The sequence below is a fragment of the Macrobrachium nipponense genome, chromosome 33 (assembly GCF_015104395.2).
Source record: "Macrobrachium nipponense isolate FS-2020 chromosome 33, ASM1510439v2, whole genome shotgun sequence".
In the NCBI taxonomy this organism is placed as follows: domain Eukaryota; kingdom Metazoa; phylum Arthropoda; class Malacostraca; order Decapoda; family Palaemonidae; genus Macrobrachium; species Macrobrachium nipponense.
Genome location: NC_087219.1, coordinates 4,564,370 through 4,584,648, shown reverse-complemented (window position 1 = coordinate 4,584,648; position 20,279 = coordinate 4,564,370). Strand labels below are relative to the sequence as shown.

The window sequence follows — 20,279 nt, the reverse complement described above, 5'->3', positions numbered from 1 at the left end:
CTCTTGCTATATACTCTGCATACAAGATCAGTGATATATATATTATATATATATATATATATATATATATATATATATATATTATATATATATATATATATATATATAAATGAAAATGGTGATTGGCTGAAATGAAAATATAAGTAGACGTATAATCATACTATTCTCTGCCTTAAAAGTGAAACGTAATGTAACTTTAATGTTGGTGCACAAGTATATTAAAGTGACTTAAAAGTCGCTAACTTAACTTGCAACTTAAATGAAAATCTTTGGAAGGTATTCCTCGCTCACTCAGACATTTCTCTCTCTGCATCTTGACACGCACAGACGCCACAGACACACAAAAAAAAGTAATCTTAGTAACTTCCTAAGAATCGTCATTGACACGAAGAGACCCAAAGAGTTCGGTGACAATTTTTTTATATTTTTTCTATATTTTTTCTTCTAGGGATAAAACCTTTCAAGGGGGGTGTTATAAAAACTGGTTTGAGATTGAATGGGGTGGGGGGGGGGGACGGCGCCTGGGATGGTAGGGGGGGAATGGAAGTGGTTGTTAGAAGACAGAAAAAGCTTAAATTTTATAACTTTTTTTTAGATTTATTTCTTATAGGAACACGTCGCATGGGATCCTACCGATGAGGAGCTGTATTAAGGGAATGTCGTAGGATTTTCCGACTGACTTCGAAAGTTTGTTCATATTAGAGAGAGAGAGAGAGAGAGAGAGAGAGAGAGAGAGAGAGAGAGAGTCTCACATTACATAGCAAGCCTGCATATCGTGGCTTTTCCATAATATTTAAAAGCGATACTGGTCAACGAATATGTATCTATTTAAGATATCCCTAATAAATATGATAAACAAAGTATCAATTAAACATCAACATTTCCAGTGGAAACCCTTCTTAAGAAAACAGCAGAAACACATCAGTTTATGTATACATATCTGCAAACAACCTTCTTCTTCTCTTTGATATCACGTCGATTAAACACTCACCTTTTTTATCAAAGTCGTTTGCTTGGAGGAATCGAACAAAGCTTTTAAAATCTTTGTGTAAACAGATCCCCCTTCGCCCCGCCCCCTCACTTTTGCCCATGAGGGTCGAGGGGCGCATGTTTGCTCTCCCAGGTAGTATGGTCGAACAAACGAAGGATTTTGACTTAAATTCAATCGGTCGACGTCAGGGAGTCAAGATAGATAGATGGAGAGGCAACAGAGAGTCTTCACGAAGTGTGGGTTAGGTCTTAGAAAACTGCCCTATTTATTTCCGTCAAGATTTGAAGTGGGTTTAGGACCTTTAACAAATATTACATAGAGGGGACCAGAAAGTGTTTACGAAAAGGGGGTTAGGTCATAGAAAACTGGCATTTCTTTCTATTTTATTTTTACATAATTTAGTGGTTTAGGACGGTCAACAGATATTATACGTTTCTATGTTAAGAAATATGGTGCTGTATGCAACGCTTGGCTGCATATACACGCACATTGACTCGTACTGACTCGTACAGTCACGCACATACATCCAGTTGGAGAAAGCAGAGTTCAGGGCCACGAAGAGGCAACGATTTGGGGCCAGTATTCTGTGAATGATCTGTTGTGGTTCTGTCGAGCGTACCAGTGATTGATTGATCGATTGATTGTGACTACTTACACTGGGGTCACAGCTCATCAATACTTAACTCGACTGTTGGTGATGGAAGTTAGTGTGGAATTAATGGTAACGTTGGTCTACGAGTGTCATTTCAGAAAAGTTTCGGGGAACTGGGAGGCAAAGAACCAGCACTGGTCTCTTGAAGGAAAACAGGCTATGGTTAAAAAACACACAACCACACACACACACACATATGCCCAGTGAAACACGGAAGAACTACTACTCATACCTGTCATTCAAAATCTTCTGCTGATCTATTCACGTACACAAATGGCTAACCAGCAGCACGTCGAACATCTGTTAGGCGCATGCGCACGCACATACTACACCCTTTACTACGTACAGTTACTTCTGCATCCTGATATACATATATACGTATATATATATATATATATATATATATATATATATATATTATATATATATTATATGTATGTGAGTATTTCTCTGACAGCTGTCGGACTTAGAACTGCTAGTGATAGAGCAGCAATTGATATGAACGCACAGGATAATTGACAATTAGAGCATAAAGCGTTTGACTTGCAGGATGGAGGGGGGAAATACAGCGTTTATGATTAATGTTACATTTATATTCAGAACGCCGGTGTTTCCGTTTCTGAATAAGCTTTCCGTATGAGAGAGAGAGAGAGAGAGAGAGAGAGAGAGAGAGAGAGAGAGAGAGTGAGTTACACGGATTAGGATGTCTCAAAGACTTATTAGTCCATCCGAGGAGACAGAGATATCATGCACTCGCTTATCCCTAGGAGCAGGTTTTACTGTGCATTCAGTGTCCTAATGATTTTGTCTAGCTTTCTTTTAAACTCTTCCACACTGTTGTTGTTTACAACTTCTAGTGGCAGCTTATTCCATGTGTCACATATCTTGTATGTGCATAAGTCCCCACAATGGGATGTGTTGTATCTCTTCAGTTCTAGTTTCCATCCATTATTACTTGTCTGGTTTACGTTTAACGAAAATAGGTTACTGTCTATTTTTTATGTCTTTCAGTATTTTGAATGTCTCTATTAGGTGTCCTCGCAATCGTCGTGTTTCTAAGTCATACATGTTCGGGCTCTCTAGTCGTCTTTGTGTACTCCTTCTAATCTATGTATGTCATTTCTTGGTGTTGGTGACCAAAACTGTATTGCATATTCAAGATGAGGTCTTAACTGAGATTATTAAAGAGCATAGAGCTGCAGTGAGAGAGAACAAGATGATTTCAGGTTATAGAGATGAAGTAAGTGAGAGGTTAAAATATCACTGTAAAAACTGCTAGAGAGAGGAGAGAGAGAGAGAGAGAGAGAGAGAGAGAGAGAGAGAGAGAGAAGCATAACCCCCATTTTTCCCTTAAGAGAATATGACTTATCTCCAGCAGCGCGCGTGAGAGACTCAGGTGCTGGAAACTGATAATCTCATCCAGTGAGGTGGAATCCTGCAGGCAAAGAACCAATCAGCTGCTGCCGTTTTGTTTTGGTTGCATTAGCTCCTCCCCCCACCCTCCTCCTCCTCTCCTTCCACTCCTGCTCCTCCTCTTCCTTCTTCTTCTTCTTCTTCTTTATTAGCTTAGCGGTCTGGTTCGGATTGGTTTGGGAGTGGCGCGTTTATCAGGGACTTTTTTTTTTATACTGCAGCCTTTGGTGAGTCACAGGTGTGAAAGGAAATGAGTCTTTATTATTATTATTATTATTATTATTATTATTATTTGGAAGAAGACCCTCTTTTAAATAAAATCTGTTGAATAAAATGGCAGAATTCAACGAATTAATCTTATATATTATCTTTTCTCTTTTTCTTATTACTCGCTTTTCTGGCTCAGCGATACTTCACAATAATTGTCCAATATTCATATTAGGGATAATGCTGAAAGTGGTATTTTATTCAGAACAGGCTTTATTAATCAAAGACTGGTATTATCAGAATACTGGTATATGGGAAGGCATTCCTCTGGTTCAGATCAGGCAGGGGTCGTCGTCGGTGTTGGTATCATTCGTTTCTGGTATTCAGCTGGTATTACTGCTGGTATAGCTCAGGCTTATCGCGACGTTTCAACCTTCTCGTAGGTCATCTTCTTGGCTGGTTAGCAGTAGAAGTGAAGAGATGGTGTTGTTGTTGTTTTTGATTAAGCTGTCCTTGTGTCAGCACGGGCTCTTGCTCGTAGAGCAGCCCGTAATAGAGATGGTGTCTGCATGCCGATATTTATAGCGGCTGGGGCGAAGTCTGGGATCTCTCGTCGATGGTTGCAGGGATGCAGCCGTGCGAGCGCTCGAGTAGTGTATCGGGTCGGGAAATGAATGTCAGGAGTTCTACCTGCGGTAGGAATCTTATCATCCCGCTGGTGCTCCTGGATATTTGGGTGGTCCTTCGCTGCTGATCTTCGGGCGGCGGTAGGGAGGAGAAACTTTTCTTGAGTAATATTCAAGTTAGGTTTCTCCTTTCCTATATGGAGGGCTTCCAGGATTCGTAAACGTCGGGGATCGGTGGTTTGGTCAATTATTTCGATATTAGGTACAATATCGGTCCTTTTAATTCTTACGTTAAGGGCAGTCCTGGCGTGATTATAAATGGCTTGGGCGTGGCAGGAGATTCTCTTGGAGAATCGCATGGTGGTCATGCCGATGTATTTGCCGAGGCATCCTCGGACGGGGCACGTGTATCGGTAGACCACGCTCGTCTTCTTCAAGGGATCCTGCAGGGGGGCCGCTGGGTTGCTCCTCATCACCAGGTTGCTTGTCTTCTTCGTTTTATAATATATTATTAAATTAATGGTCTTGTCCTGATTGGTGGGGGTGACGTTTCTCTCTATTATGTTCTTGAGGGATTCCTCGTCCTCCTTAACCTTCGGTGAAAGTGCCCTTTGTAAAAAAGCTTGATGGGCTCTGGGATGTCGGGGCGGGGTTCCTGGAGGTACCAATCTTCAATTTTCTTTGCTATCACAGCATCAGCGGCGCGATTAGTGTCCGTTGTCGACGAGGACCTGGGCCGTTCGTTCCAGTTCGCTATGTTTGTCGCTCCAGGAAGAGCAGCGCGAGAGGGCCCTCCTGACGAAGGCGCTGATGGTGGAGTGCTTATACCTCTCAGGGCACTGGCTCTCTCCGTTCATACACATACCTAGGTTCGTCGGCTTCGTGTACACGTTCGTGCGGAATCGGGTGTCTTGCTGCTCGACAAGTTAATTCACTGTTCAAAATAAGTTAGAAAGATGATTAATTCACTGTTCAAATTAAATAAGAAATAGGTTTTTTCACTGTTCAAACTAAATAAGAAAGGTGCTTTTTCACTGATCAAACTAAATAATAAAGTTAATTTACTGTTCAAAATACATGAGAAAGAAGGCTGATACACTGTTCAAACTAAATATGAAAGAATGTTTTTCACTGTACAAACTAAATACGAAAGAAGGTTCTTCAGTGTTCAAACTAAGTAAGAAAGGTTAAGTAACTGATCAAACTAAATACGAAAGAAGGTTTTTCAGTGTTCAAACTGAGTAAGAAAGGTGTTTTTTTTCACAGTTCAACGTAATTAAGAATGAAGATTCTTCATTGTTCAAACTAAGTAAGAAAGGTTAAGTCACTGATCAAACTAAATAAGAAAGAAGGTTTTTCCCTGTTTAAACTAAAGATGAAAGAAGATTTTTCACTGTTTAAACTAAATAAAAGTGAAGATTTTTCACTGTTCAACCTAAGTAAGAAAGAAGTTTTTCACTCTTCAAACTAAGTAGGAAAGGTTTTTCACTGTTTAAACTAAACGAGAAAGGGGCTGTATTATTGTTCAAACTAAATAAGAATGAAGGTTAATTCACTGTTCGAACTAAATAAGAATGAAGGTTAATTCACTGTTCGAACTAAATAAGAATGAAGGTTAATTCACTGTTCGAACTAAATAAGAATGAAGGATAATTCACTGTTCGAACTAAATAAGAATGAAGGTTAATGCATTGTTCAAACTAAATAAGAATGAAGGTTAATTAACTGTTCAAACTAAATAAGAATGAAGGTTAATTCATTGTTCGAACTAAATAAGAATGAAGGTTAATTCATGGTCAAAACTAGATAAGAATGGAAGTTAGTTCACTGTTCAAATTAAATAAGAAGAAAAGTTTTCTGCTTTGAAAACTTTTCAGACATGTCAGCGGCAGAAATAATAAAAATTTCTATGCTTTCCAGTTTTTGAAAATCAGCAAGAACGAATATTAGTCATTTTCAACTTTTCAGACTCGACAGAACAGAAAACACTTCCTCCTGATCAGATACTGTACGAAAGAATCCCCCCCCCCCCTCCCCCCCCCCCTCGCTCTCTCTCTCTCGCTTCTCTCCCCGCTCTTCTCTCTCTCTCTCTATATATATATATATATATTGTCAGTATGTGATCCTTTTTCATAAATATTATTATTAAATTTATTTTTTTGATATTTGTTAAACCTAGTTTTTAAGTTTCACTTGTCGTTTTGTATAACAACTGTTTGCTTGTTATTAAAATTTGTGTTTATCTTTAAGGAGGTTGTGTGAGTGGTCCCTCCCCTGTGGATAAGGGGGGGGGGGGTGAACTTCTTGGCTTAAGGGAGGAGAACAGGCAGTCGTTCTCTGGACCTTGTCACTTTTGGATGATTTTTGAACTTGCCTCGTGCACTAAGAATACTGCCGTCTCTTGCTTCGTGGTGCTTGCAGCCTCTATTGGTGATTTACCCGTATCTGCAGGACCCGAGGATCACTGAATATCTGTTATCTTCAGATTGGGAGATCTCTCCAGATAACATATCTGGACGTCCTTGGGAATCACCGCACCACCTCTGTTCAGTTATAAAACCAGGGGGATCTCGCTGTCCCATGGTAAGGTTGTTTTGATACCTTTTTGCATTGATCACGGCTGCGATTCTGTGGAGACTGCTCGACTGGGCCCCTAGTTATTAACCACCTGTGGTACCAATCCTCCAGACGTGGAGGATTCTGTATTCTTTAAAAAGAATAATAAGCATTTTTGAAGAAGATTTTTTGGTGACAAGCTTGGTATTAGCCTGTAATCGTCAGGATATTCTTTCTTTTTGATTTCCTCCTCCTTTCTGGGCCCCCTTATTTTGGTTTGAGTGTGTTGGTTATGCTATCTTAATTTTGTATACGTGTGTTGAATTGTTATTAAGTGTGATAGTAATTCATTTATTTCCTGTTCTTAAAGAGTTCAGGTGTATTTTCTGTCTGGTTCTTTATGTATTAAAATTTATGGTTTTTCATTGTGTTTGTTTACTCCTCCCTTGAATTCATCCTTGCACTTTGAAAATTGAGTTTGTGGTATGATTCCACCTTATTGTGGACTTCGTATCAGTTGGTATATGGATACTTAAAGAGAAAATTGAATGGTATTTTGGTGACGGTAAAACGAGCCGTTACAAATTGGCGACCGTGACAGGATAATACGATCCTGCGTATCCATTTGTAAGTGCAAGTTTGATTCTTGGGGAGAGTTAGAATTTTTTTTGCAAGGATACATATTTACACCTCAATTTTTGGTTTGGTATTAGCTGTTGTTATTGTAAGATTTAACTATTGCAACTGTCATAATGGCTACACTGGACGTGAATGAGCTCCTGAGTGGAGAGGGGTGGCACGAAAGGTTGGCTGAATTGAATAAGCCAGAGTTAGAAGAGGTAGCGAATTATTTTGAAATTGAGTATCCGGTGACAATCAGAAAGGGTCTACTATTGCTGCAAGTTTATGAATATGTGAAGTCTGGAAAGGGATCAGTGGTGAACAGGTTTAAACAGATTAAGGAAGAAGTGTCTGTTGAATTATTAAGTAAGCAAATTGAATTAAAGACTTTAGAGTTTAATTTGGAGAAATTCAAGGCTGATGAAAGGGAGAGGGAGAGGCAGTTCGAAAGGGAGAGGCGTGATGTAGGTCCTTCAGCCCCTTCCCCTAACCCAGATAGGTCTGTAACACCTACAATCAATTTGGCGCAGGCACTTAAATTTGTTCCGAATTTCCAGGAGTGTAATGTGGCGGAATTTTTTGTTTCATTCGAAAGAATTGCAGGTACATTAGGTTGGCCACAAGAGTTCTGGACTACTCTGATACAGAGTAAAATTAATTGGTAGGGCGCAGAAAGTGTATGTTACCCTTAATGAGGATTTGTCTTCAGATTATGACAGTGTCAAATCTATCGTTTTGAAAGCGTATGAGTTGGTCCCCGAAGCGTATCGTCAACGCTTTAGAAATCTGCAAAAGGGGAATGATCAAACCTTCGTAGAGTTTGCGCGAGGGAAAAAGCAGTCTGCCGAGGATTGGTTTAAGTCCAAAGAAGTGGACGATTTTGATAAAATGAAGGAATTAGTGTTGGTAGAGGAATTTAAAAGGTGTGTGCCGGACAAGTTAAAGGTTCATTTGGAGGAATTGAAACTCGACACTTTGCAAGAGGTAGCTATTGCCAGTGACGAGTACTACTTGTCTCATAAAAATGAGTTAGGTGGTGTCTTTTCCAATATGAAGCCTGGTTGGTTTAGAAGTGGATGGAATAATAATAATAATAGGTCCAATACTGTTAATAATTATAATAGGCGTAATAATAGGGGTAACAAAACTAGTAATAATAATAAGTCTTTTTCATCCAACAGGTTTAACAAGTCAAATAATTATGACCATGAGAAGGCAAAGTCATTAACGTGCTTCTTCTGCAACAAGAGGGGGCACGTTAAAAGCATGTGTTATGCCTTCCGGAGATCCCTGCAAAATAATGCATCGCTCCTGTAATGGGGGTCGAGAAAAAGAGAGACAGAGACTATAATTCGCCAAAGACCTCTGATCAATGACTCTCGGACGTGGAAATGAAGCCTTTTTCTCGTTTTGTGTCCTCTTGGCAGTGTCGCTGTGGTTGATGGGTCCTGTAGGAAACGGGTAAGAATTTTACGCGATACGGGAGCGGCACAGTCGTTGATCTTAAGAGAGGCTTTGCCGCGGGATTTTGTTGGTGAGCATACGGAATTTGTGTTACTGTCAGGTTTTCCGGATACGGTTCATTCTTATCCAATTGAGAGGTTTATTTTGGATTGTCCTTCTTTTACGGGAACGGTTAATTTGGCCGTAGTGGATAAGTTTCCCGTGAAGAATATTTGATGTAGTCCTTGGAAATGATGTGGCCCTTAAAAATAAATCTTGTCCATATTAATTAATCTCGAGAGCGAAATATCTGTAGTCACTCGCTCTCGGTCTGCACTTATTGACGCTGCAGAGTCAAACCGTAGACGTAGATTTAAGTAGTTTAGATCGTAGTGGTAGTATAGTTTTAGGCAATATTGGTAATAGTAAAAATAAATTGAACTGGACTACGGAGGAGCTAATTAAAGCTCAGAAGAAGGAATTTTCAAATCTCCCAGTTGAGCCAGGTGAGCTCTCTGACTTAACGAGTCCTAAATTTAAAATTATTAATAATATTTTGTACAGGGTAAGTAGAACCTTTGGAGGCTACTAATGAAAACTCTGAAGTAGTCAAGCAAATAATGGTTCCTTTTGATTACAGGAGAGGTTTAATGTCGTTAGGCCATGAGAATGACTTGGCAGGGCATTTTGGTATTCACAAGACGTCGGGAAAATTGCTTGCTGGATATTTTTGGCCAAGTGAAGGCCGACGTCAAGAAATACGTGAACAGTTGTGACGTCTGTCAACGGGTTGGCAAGCCCAATCAACCATTCGAAAGCACCGTTGTTTCCCATCCCAGTTGTCTCGGAACCCTTCAAAGAAATCATCATAGACGTAGTGGGACCCTTGCCTCGTACTCGTAGCGGTAACGAATATATTTTTACTATTTTTGATAGGATGTCTCGTTATCCAGAGGCCATACCGTTACGTAGTATTAAGAGTGTGAAAATTGTAGATACATTAATAGAATTCTTTACCAGGTTTTGGCATGCCCAAAATAATTCAGTCAGATTGTGGATCCATTTTATTAGTAATTATTTCAAGGATAAAATGGCTGAATTAAATATTAAGCACGTGACCTCTTCTCCATATCATCCGGAGAGTCAGGGAGCCTTGGAAAGGTTTCATCAGACGTTGAAATCGATGTTGAAAAAGTATTGTCTAAGTCATGGTTCGGAGTGGGGACAAAGGGAGGAGTTGCCATATTTGTTATTTGCTTTTTTCGTTCAACACCTAGTCAATCCTTAGGTTTTTTCACCCTTTAATTTGATTTTTGGTCATTGTGTACGTGGTCCTCTTGACGTCGTTAAGGAATCATGGGAGGGAGACGTCCCTCACATAAATTTGTTGGATTATGTAACGAATCTTGGGGACAAATTGACCAAGGCATGGAAGTTTGCTGAGGAAAATATGTTGAAAAGTCAAAAAAGGATGAAATTCTTCTTTGATCGTAAATCTAAGGAACGTGATTTCGCTGTAGGCGATAAGGTGTTGGTACTTCTACTACCCATTCCTGGTAACCCTCTGAAGGCGTCTTTCTCTGGCCCCTGGAAAATTTTGAAGAAAATTAGTCCTATAAATTATTTGGTAGAAACTCCAGAGAGGAGAAAACCGTTTCAACATTGCCACATAAATATGTTGAAACCATATAAGGAACGGGATAAGATGGTGCCCATGGCCACTATAGGGACTATTGGAAAACCTGTTAATAATAGTGATAACTTGTTTCTTTTTCAGAGGTTGAAGATAATGAAAATAATCGTGTTGATGAAGGTAACTGGCGCTCTGATAACAAAGGGTCATTAGCAAACTTCGGTGGTATGGTTTCACACTTAAGTAATGATAAGCAGAAATCCTTGAAGAGGTTGGTGAATAATTATAAATGTTTATTTTCTGATGTGCCAGGCCGAACGTCCGTTTTAGAACATGATGTGGACGTGGGTAATGCTATTCCTGTGAAACAAGCCCCTTATAGGTTAAATCCCTTCAAAAGTGGTGTAGTAGCAAAGGAAGTTGATTACATGCTGAAACATGACCTTATTGAGCCGATAAGAGCCTGTCCTTGGTCATCTCCGGTAGTTTTGGTCAAGAAATCTGACGGAGACTTTAGGTTATGTTTTGATTACAGAAAGTTGAACGAGGTAACCAAGGCAGACTGTTATCCTTTGCCTCGTATAGAGGACTGTATTGACCGCTTGGGAAAGTCAAAACATATTAGCAAATTTGATTTATTAAAAGGTTACTGGCAGGTTCCTCTTTCCAAAACGTGCTAGAGCCTTATCGGCGTTTGTAACCCCGCAAGGTTTGTTTCAGTGCAAAGTGATGCCGTTTGGGATGAAGAATGCGGCAGCCACTTTCCAAAGATTAATGAATAGTTTGGTGTACGGTTTAGAAGGTTGTGTGGTATACATAGACGATATTGTTATCTATAGTGATGATTGGAGACTCATCTGAAGAGAATCGAGGCGTTGTTTGAAGTGTTGAAAAAAGCAGGTTTGGTAGTGAATTTGAAAAAGAGTGAGTTCGCTAAAGCGAAAGTCGTGTATTTAGGCCACGAGGTTGGTGGTGGCAAGGTAATTCCAAGCAGGCCAATATTGAATCTATAAAGAAAATAGGTGTTCCTAAATGTCGTAGGGATGTCCGTAAGTTTCTTGGCTTAGTAGGTTTTATTATAGGCGTTTTGTCAAGAACTTTTCGGACATTGCTGAACCTCTAACCCGTCTCTTGAAGAAGGAAGTGAAGTTTGTTTGGTCCTCGGACACTCAAAATGCTTTTGAGAAGTTGAAACAGGTGCTTGTTAGTTTCCCTATTTTGAGAGCTCCGGATTTCAATGTTCCTTTTGCTCTTGCTACGGATGCCAGTGATCTGGGTGTTGGTGCAGTCCTTTTACAGGCTGACGAACAAGGCGTGTCTCATCCAGTTGCCTTCTTCTCTAAAAAGTTAACGTCTGCCCAGCGGAAATATTCAACCGTTGAGAAGGAGACACTCGCACTGATCCTAGCAATTATCCTTTTTCAGTTTCAGTGGGTATCAAGTCATCAAGAGAGAGAGAGAGAGAGAGAGAGAGAGAGAGAGAGAGAGAGAGAGAGAGAGAGAGAGATAATAATTATAATAATATAAAAATTTGAATAATTGTTTGTTTTTATTGGTTCATTTGTTTATTTGTTTTGTTTTGTTATTTTTATATTTATTTGTTTAGATAGTTATTGTATATTTATTTATTTACCTATTTATTGTGTAGTTGGAGCTAACTAGCTATTTATTTTATAGGAATATCAGCGTAAAAGAATTAGCAATAAATAAACTGACAAGAAAAAAGTCAAGAATAAAGATTCTTTTTTTTTTATCACTTCAAATTACGGGTCATTTCGAGGTCAATTTTCCTCATGAATTAGCAGCACAAACATGAGGAGTGAATCCAAGATTACAAGGTTATGCTTTGTTTTATTTCCAGACTTCATGGCCCAAGACCTTGTTTATAGTTGCGCCATGTTCCTTGGCCTTAGTTGGGTCATGTCTGTTATTTTCCAGAAAATCAAGATGTGATTGAGTTAAATGATGGCAATAAATAAGTCATTTTGAATGCTAGGAGATTTCTTGCCTAAAGATTAGGAAAGTGAGGATGGTAATAAAGAAAACGAGTTTTCAACAGGTGAAAGGAACCACTTTAACCTCAGTCTTCGAAGAAGAAAAAGAAGAAGAAGAAACGGTGTAAAACAGTTGCCCCAGACATTACAGGGCCTCCGGAGGATTCAAAAACAGTCAACAGGGAAACATTTCTCGCATGACTGAATATTGTGATGTCGTGGAAGAAATAGCAAAGAATTTTTTCTCGCCGTTTTGCGAAGATTCAGAGGAATTTCTTCTTCGTGACCTTTAAACACTGCAGTTTCTTATGACTCCTGACTGGGTCATCAAAACACAACAGTAAAGCATGCGTAAACATGTCTGTAACTTATTGCAACATCTCACAAATATGTTAACAACAACTCAACGACACACATCGAAAACGTACACATAGCACTATCAAGTTGAAAACAAGTCAGCAACACATGTGAAATTTATATATATCACAAACTTGTTGAAAACAAGCCATTGACAAATATTGATAACATTTACATGTCACAAACCTGTTGAAAAGAAGTCAATGGCACATGTTGGAAACTAATACAAATCACAAATGTATTGAAAACAAGTCAACGGCACATGTCGAAAACCTTTACATGTCACAAATATGTTGAAAACCAGTCAACGGCACATGTCTGAAACGAATACAAATCACAAACATGTTGAAAACAAGTCAACGGTACATGTCTAAAACAAATACAAATCACAAACATGTTGAAAACAAGTCAACGGCACATGTCGAAAACTAATACAAATTAAAAACATGTTGAAAACAAGTCAACGGCACATGTCGAAAACGAATACAAATCACAAACAGTTGAAAAAAAACAAATCAAGGCACATGTTCGAAAAACCAAAACGAATACAAAATCCAAAACATTTTGGTTGAAAACAATCAAGGCACATGTCGAAAACGAAAATACAAATCACAAACAACGTTTGAAAACAAGTCAACACATGTCCGAAAAAACCGAATACAAATCACAAACATGTTGAAAACAAGTCAAGGCACATGTCGAAAACGAATACAAATCACAAACAAGTTGAAAACAAGTCAAGGCACATGTCGAAAACGAATACAAATCACAAACAAGTTGAAAACAAGTCAACGGTACATGTCTAAAACTAATACAAATCACAAACATATTGAAAACAAGTCAATGGCACATGTTGAAAACGTTTACATGTCTCAAACATGTTGAAAACAAGTCAATGGCGCATGTCAAAACGAATTCAAATCACAAACATGTTGAAAACAAGTCAATGGCGCATGTCAAAAACGAATACAAATCACAAACATGTTGAAAACAAGTCAACGACATACGATTATGTAGAAACATAAACTTATCACAAATATGTTGAAAAGTCAGTGACATACGTCGAAAACGTAAACATATCACAAACCTGCTAAAAACAAGTCAACGATACACAGAAAAACGAATATAAATCACATACATGTTGAAAAGAAGTTGGCAACACGTTGAAAGCAAACATATCACATACATGTTGAAAACAAATTAACAGCATGCATGGAAGACGTACACATATCACTACCATGTTAAAAACAAGTCAGCGACCTCAAGTGAGAACAAATCTTGGGCAAAAGCTGGACGACTTCATGAAGCAGTGGTTAGGACCACTTACTATAGCAGATTCACATCAACCGTGCATTTGATGTCTAGGCCAGTCCCTTGCGACACTCCTGATTGGCTGTTGATAAGCCAATCTCAGGGCTGGAAAGTCTCAGTCTCTCTCGAGAGTTCACATGGGTAGGATCTATGTTCCACCTCTCCTGAGGGATACTTTTGGAAGACTTATCCCTCAGGAGAGGTGGAGTATACATCCTGCCTATGCGAACTCTCAAGAGAGGCTGAGAGTTTCCAGCCCTGTGATGGCTTATCAACAGCCAATCAGGAGCGTCGCAACGGACTGGTCTAGACATCAAATGCACGGTTGATGTGACTCTACTACAGTAAGTCGTTGACTTGACTCAGTTTGTATATGAAATGTGTTCAGTAAGTAGCCGTCACGTTGATGCCATGTTTTACAGCAACTTACCTGCGTTGAAAGGTAATGTGGTGTATGGAGTATGTTTTGTAGACTGTATACCCATTTCATATTTAAATCATTTCGATCCTGTGTGACGAATATATAATTAATTCGAACTTCGATTTGAAACCTTGTGGGAGAACGCCTTTCATTTTAACCAGGTTATTAGACTCAACCAATGAATTATTCCTAGCATAGAAAATGTACCCACTTCTTTTTGATTGTGTATGCGTAAGTAAACACCATTACATTGCTCATTAAACTTGCATGCCAGAGTTGTTTCAAAATAAGGGTTTTAATGTAGTTTCTTTTCTTTTCAGGTGAGTCTCCCTCCGTGGCGCTCTCTCCCGTTGCACATTTCATAGGTAAAGAGAGAGAGAGAGAGAGAGAGAGAGAGAGAGAGAGAGAGAGAGAGAGAGAGAGAGAGAGAATACCTTAAGGTTTAAGAAGGAAATGTTTTGTTTAATGTTAATACTGAAAAATTTTTTAAATAAATATATATATATATATATATATATATATATATTATATATATATAATAATATATATATATATATATATATATTATATATCAATAAATTTAATGAAAATAGGTACACACACACACACATACTATATATATATATATATATATATATATATATATATATATATATATATATATATATATATATATATATAATACGCACACAAACTCACACTGACCTCAGCATTTCCTGGCAGACGAGAGAGACGGCTGACGCCATTCGAGGGCGTCACACAGCCAAAGAGAACGAAGGTCACATGATCTGATGTGACCTCTCCGTCAGCAGCAAGTGTGGCCCGAGGGAGGCGGGTGACTGGGAAGCAGCGGCGTCAGGGCCTGAAACACAACTTAATGAGCTAATTGATATTATGAAGCTAATTAGCTTTGTGAAATTGCCTCCGGGCTGATTATGCGAATGGAGTGGCAACGGCAGCGTCGAGGTGACTTGTCTGGGCGTAAGTCATTACGGGAATTAACTGAAGCCCAAAACAAAATTAGGAACTGTCCTGTCCTCCGCCGAATTTGCAGCTTCGTTTGCGACAGATGGGCTCCCTCGGGGAGGGGGACGGGCTGGCCGCGTTGTCCTATTGGGATTTGGTGGTCGCGGGGTCGGGAGGGAAGGAGGGAGGGAGGGAAAGGTGGTACGTTCGTGTTGGAGTCGAAACTTAAGTCTGTGACGTGTTTTGAATAGTATTATTATTATTATTATTATTATTATTATTATTCGTGTCGTCTTGCATCTTTATCATTACAACAACTTCATGAGAACTCGTAATCTGTCCCACGAACTCGTGAGAGACTTCTTCGTTCTCTCCTCCTGTAGGAGGAGGAGGAAGAAGAAGGAAGAGGACTTTCCTCCCTTCTTCAGGAGGAATAGGAGTAAAAGTAGTAGACACTCCTCCCTTCTTCGTGATGAGAAAAAGAAGAAAATCTCCTTCTCCTTCAGGAGGAATTGGAATTGAAGAAGACCCTCCTCTCTGAAGAAGAAGAAAAAGACCCTCCTTCCTTCTTCAGGAAAAGAAAAAGAAGAAGAAAACCTCTTGCCTCCTTCAGGAGAAGGAAGAGGAGTTCCGCCTCGTCCCTCGTCGGATGGCATGTCGAACTCAGGGGCTCCCTCTTTCATTAAGCAGGAAATGAAGTTGATGCATGGTGCCCCGGCAGGAGTTGAAGAGTTGAAGGGTAAAAGACGGGGGTGGGGGGGAGGGGGGGGGAACGGATTCAGGTAATTATTATAGGAATTATAAGACGTATATTATTTAATAATAATAATAATGTTGGTTGAAGGTCCACAATAATATAGCATGTGAGTATATGGTCTTTAATGGATATTAAAAGTTTTCGAACCGTGTACTAGGTTCATCTTCAGTCAAGTGAACATTATGGCTTTAAAAATTCGTCGAAGTGAACTTCTGAACAGGAAGCGCTCAACAGACCAACTAGGTAATTCCGTTGCTGTGGTTCGCATTCCTGTTTGCTATTCTGCTGGAACGTCTTGTGGGCTGTGATGATGCTGCATGGTGTTCCCTTGGCGGCGCGGCAACATTGCTTGGACGTCACGTCCCTTGCGCTGTATCCTGTCTGAGAGAGGAGAGCAGAAGAGGGGGCAGCAACAGGCAGAAGAAAAACAGAGCTTGTCTTAAAATCAAAATTTTTAACAAGGTTTCTAAGAATATGAAAATTGACTAATGGGTCTCCACTAAGGAACAAATTGTTACGTAAAAAGCTTCTCCTAAGTTTATGGCGGCGCCCTCCACTAGTCTTCTTGTTTGAACATTGCTATTTTTAAAAATGATGCTATATCTATCCCAATTCGGTCTATGGTTGTTCTTAAAGGCATGGGAGACTATTGCATTGTTCTGTGCATGTATTGCATATGCGTGTTTGTGTTCCCCTAATCGAGTCGGTAGTCCTCTTCCACTTTCCCCAAAATATTTTCCCTTACAGTCTTGACAGGGGATTTCGTAAACACCCGGAATTATAGTATTCCTGTCGTTATTTTTGTTTCTAATTAGTTTTTGGCTAGTCGTGTTGAGGTATTTGAAAACTATATCAGTGTATTTCTTGCTATTGTTAGCATACTTACATAATTTGTCGAGGTTGGGATTAAATGGGAGGGGTAAGAATCTGTTGGGTTTTCCCTTGGGGTTGTTAACAGGATGATAAAATGCGTTCTTAGCTTGTTACTAAAATGATAGGGGTATCTTAGTCCTCTGAAGGTTGATCGTACAAGGTTCGAAAGCTTTTAATATCCATAAAAGACCATATACTCACATGCTATACTATTGTGGACCTGCAACCATTGTCATCATTTTCGACAGGTAAAACTGTGCCCAATAATAATCTTATTATTATTATTTATTTATTTATTTTTTCTTTTTTGCTCTATCACAGTCCTCCAATTCGACTGGGTGGCATTTATAGTGTGGGGTTCCGGGTTGCATCCTGCCTCCTTAGGAGTCCATCACTTTTCTTACTATATGCGCCGTTTCTAGGATCACACTCTTCTGCATGAGTCCTGGAGCTACTTCAGCCTCTAGTTTTCTAGATTCCTTTTCAGGGATCTTGGGATCGTGCCTAGTGTTCCGAAGATTATGGGTACAATTTCCACTGGCATATCCCATATCCTTCTTATTTCTATTTTCAGATCTTGATACTTATCCATTTTTTCCCTCTCTTTCTCTTCAACTCTGGTGTCCCATGGTATTGCGACATCAATGAGTGATACTTTCTTCTTGACTTTGTCAATCAACGTCATGTCTGGTCTATTTGCACGTATCATCCTATCTGTTCTGATACCATAGTCCCAGAGCATCTTTGCCTGATCGTTTTCTATCATTCCTTCAGGTTGGTGTTCGCACCACTTATTACTGCAAGGTAGCTGATGTTTCTTGCACAGGCTCCAGTGGAGGGCTTTTGCCACTGAATCATGCCTCTTTTTGTACTGTTCTGTGCAAGTGCCGGGCATTCGCTTGCTATGTGGTTTATGGATTCATTTTTCGTATTGCACTTCCTACATTTGGGAGAGATGTTATTTCCATTTATCGTTCTTTGAACGTATCTCGTTCTTAGGGCCTGATCTTGGCCGCTGTTATCATTCCTTCTGTTTCCTTCTTTAGCTCTCCCCTCTGTAGCCATTGCCAATTGTCATCGCTGGCTAGTTCTTTAGTCTGTCTCATGTATTGTCCGTGCATTGGTTTGTTGTGCCAGTCCTCTGTTCTGTTTGTCATTCTCCTGTCTCTGTATATTTCTGGGTCTTCGTCTACTTTTATTAGTCCTTCTTCCTATGCACTCTTTAGCCACTCGTCTTCACTGGTTTTCAGATATTGCCCCACTGCTCTGTTCTCGATGTTGACGCAGTCCTCTATACTTAGGTTAGTAGTCCTCTCCCTCCTTCCTTTTGTGTTATGTATAGTCTGTCCGTATTTGCTTTTGGTTGTAGTGCTTTGTGTATTGTCGTATGTTTCCTGGTTTTCTGATCTATGATGCAGAGTTCTCCCTTCGTCCATTCCACTATTCCTGCGCTGTATCTGATTACTGGCAGTGCCCATGTGTTTATGCTTTTATCATATTTCCGGCGTTGAGTTTTGACTTGAGTATCGCCTTGAGTCTCTGCATATATTCTTTCCTGAGCGTGTCCTTCATGTCTTGGTATTTTTATTAGGTGTTTTAATATCCCCACCTTCCATTCCATTCCTTCCCAGGTATTTGTATCCAGTCTCATCTATGTGTTTGATGTTGCTCTCATCTGGTAGCTTTATCCCTTCAGTTCTTGTTACTTTGCCTTTTTGTATGTTGACTAAGGCGCTTTTTTCTATTCCAAACTCCATCCTGATGTCCCCAGAGACAGTCCTTACAGTCTGGATTAGGGTATCAATTTCCTTGATGCTCTTACCATACAGCTTGATGTCGTCCATGAACATCAGATGGTTGATTTTGTTGCCTCTTTTCTTGAGTTGGTACCTGGCATCCATCTTCTGTAGTACTTTTGTCATGGGAATCATGGCTACTACGAAGAATAGTGGGGACAGTGAGTCGCCCTGGAAGATCCCCCTCTTGATATTAACCTCTGCTAGTCTTATTCCAGAGTTTGTAAGTATTGTATTCCAGTTGCGCATTGTATTTTTGAGGAAGCTGATGGTGTTTTCCTCTGCCCCATATATTTTCAGGCATTCTATTAGCCATGTGTGTGGTATCATGTCGAAGGACTTTCTATAGTCTATCCATGCCATGCTTAGGTTGGTTTTTCTTTTCCTTCTCCTACTGTTCTTCATTACTTATATTATTATTATTATTATTATTATTATTATTATTATTCTTATTATTTTTTTTTTTTTTTTTTTTTTTTTTTGCTCTATCACAGTCCTCCAATTCGACTGGGTGGTATTTAGTGTGGGGTTCCGGGTTGCATCCTGCCTCCTTAGGAGTCCATCACTTTTCTTACTATGTGTGCCGTTTCTAGGATCACACTCTTCTGCATGAGTCCTGGAGCTACTCAGCGTCTAGTTTTTCTAGATTCCTTTTCAGGGATCTTGGGATCGTGCCTAGTGCTCCTATTATTATGGGTACGATTTCCACTGGCATATCCCATATCCTTCTTATTTCTATTTTCAGATCTTGATACTTATCCATTTTTCCCTGTCTTTCTCTTCAACTCTGGTGTCCCATGGTATTGCGACATCAATGAGTGATACTTTCTTCTTGAATTTGTCAATCAACGTCACGTCTGGTCCGTGTTTGCACGTATCACCCTATCCATTCTGATACCAATAGTCCCAGAGGATCTTTGCCTGATCGTTTTCTATCGCTCCTTCAGGTTGGTGCTCATACCACTTATTACTGCAAGGTAGCTGATGTTTCTTGCACAGGCTCCAGTGGAGGGCTTTTGCCACTGAATCATGCCTCTTTTTGTACTGGTTCTGTGCAAGTGCCGGGCATTCACTTGCTATGTGGTTTATGGTTTCATTTTTCGTATTGCACTTCCTACATATGGGGAGAGATGTTATTTCCGTCTTCGTCTTTGAATATTATTATATTATTTTTTTTTTTTTTTTTGCTCTATCACAGTCCTCCAATTCGACTGGGTGGTATTTATAGTGTGGGGTTCCGGGTTGCATCCTGCCTCCTTAGGAGTCCATCACTTTTCTTACTATGTGTGCCGTTTCTAGGATCACACTCTTCTGCATGAGGCCCGGAGCTACTTCAGCCTCTAGTTTTTCTAGATTCCTTTTCAGGGATCTTGGGATCGTGCCTAGTGCTCCTATGATTATGGGTACGATTTCCACTGGCATATCCCATATCCTTCTTATTTCTATTTTCAGATCTTAATACTTATCCATTTTTTCCCTCTCTTTCTCTTCAACTCTGGTGTCCCATGGTATAGCGACATCAATGAGTGATACTTTCTTCTTGACTTTGTCAATCAACGTCACGTCTGGTCTGTTTGCACGTATCACCCTATCCGTCCTGATACCACAGTCCCAGAGGATCTTTGCGTGATCGTTTTCTATCACTCCCTCAGGTTGGTGCTC

The 20,279-nt window shown here is 39.7% G+C and overlaps 1 protein-coding gene across 3 annotated transcripts in view; it reads left to right on the top strand.

Annotated features, from left to right (window-relative positions):
• The window catches only part of LOC135202929 (uncharacterized), a 398,076-nt gene that overhangs the window by 239,507 nt on the left and 138,290 nt on the right, over positions 1-20,279 (top strand). For 2 of the 3 annotated variants that reach the window (XM_064232392.1, XM_064232393.1), the window contains exon 2: positions 14,546-14,590. The exons of the other annotated variant lie outside the window; for it this stretch is intronic. In XM_064232392.1, coding sequence (XP_064088462.1) covers positions 14,546-14,590 — 45 coding nt within the window. The remainder of the gene's footprint in view (positions 1-14,545; positions 14,591-20,279) is intronic. 3 annotated transcript variants of the gene reach the window in all.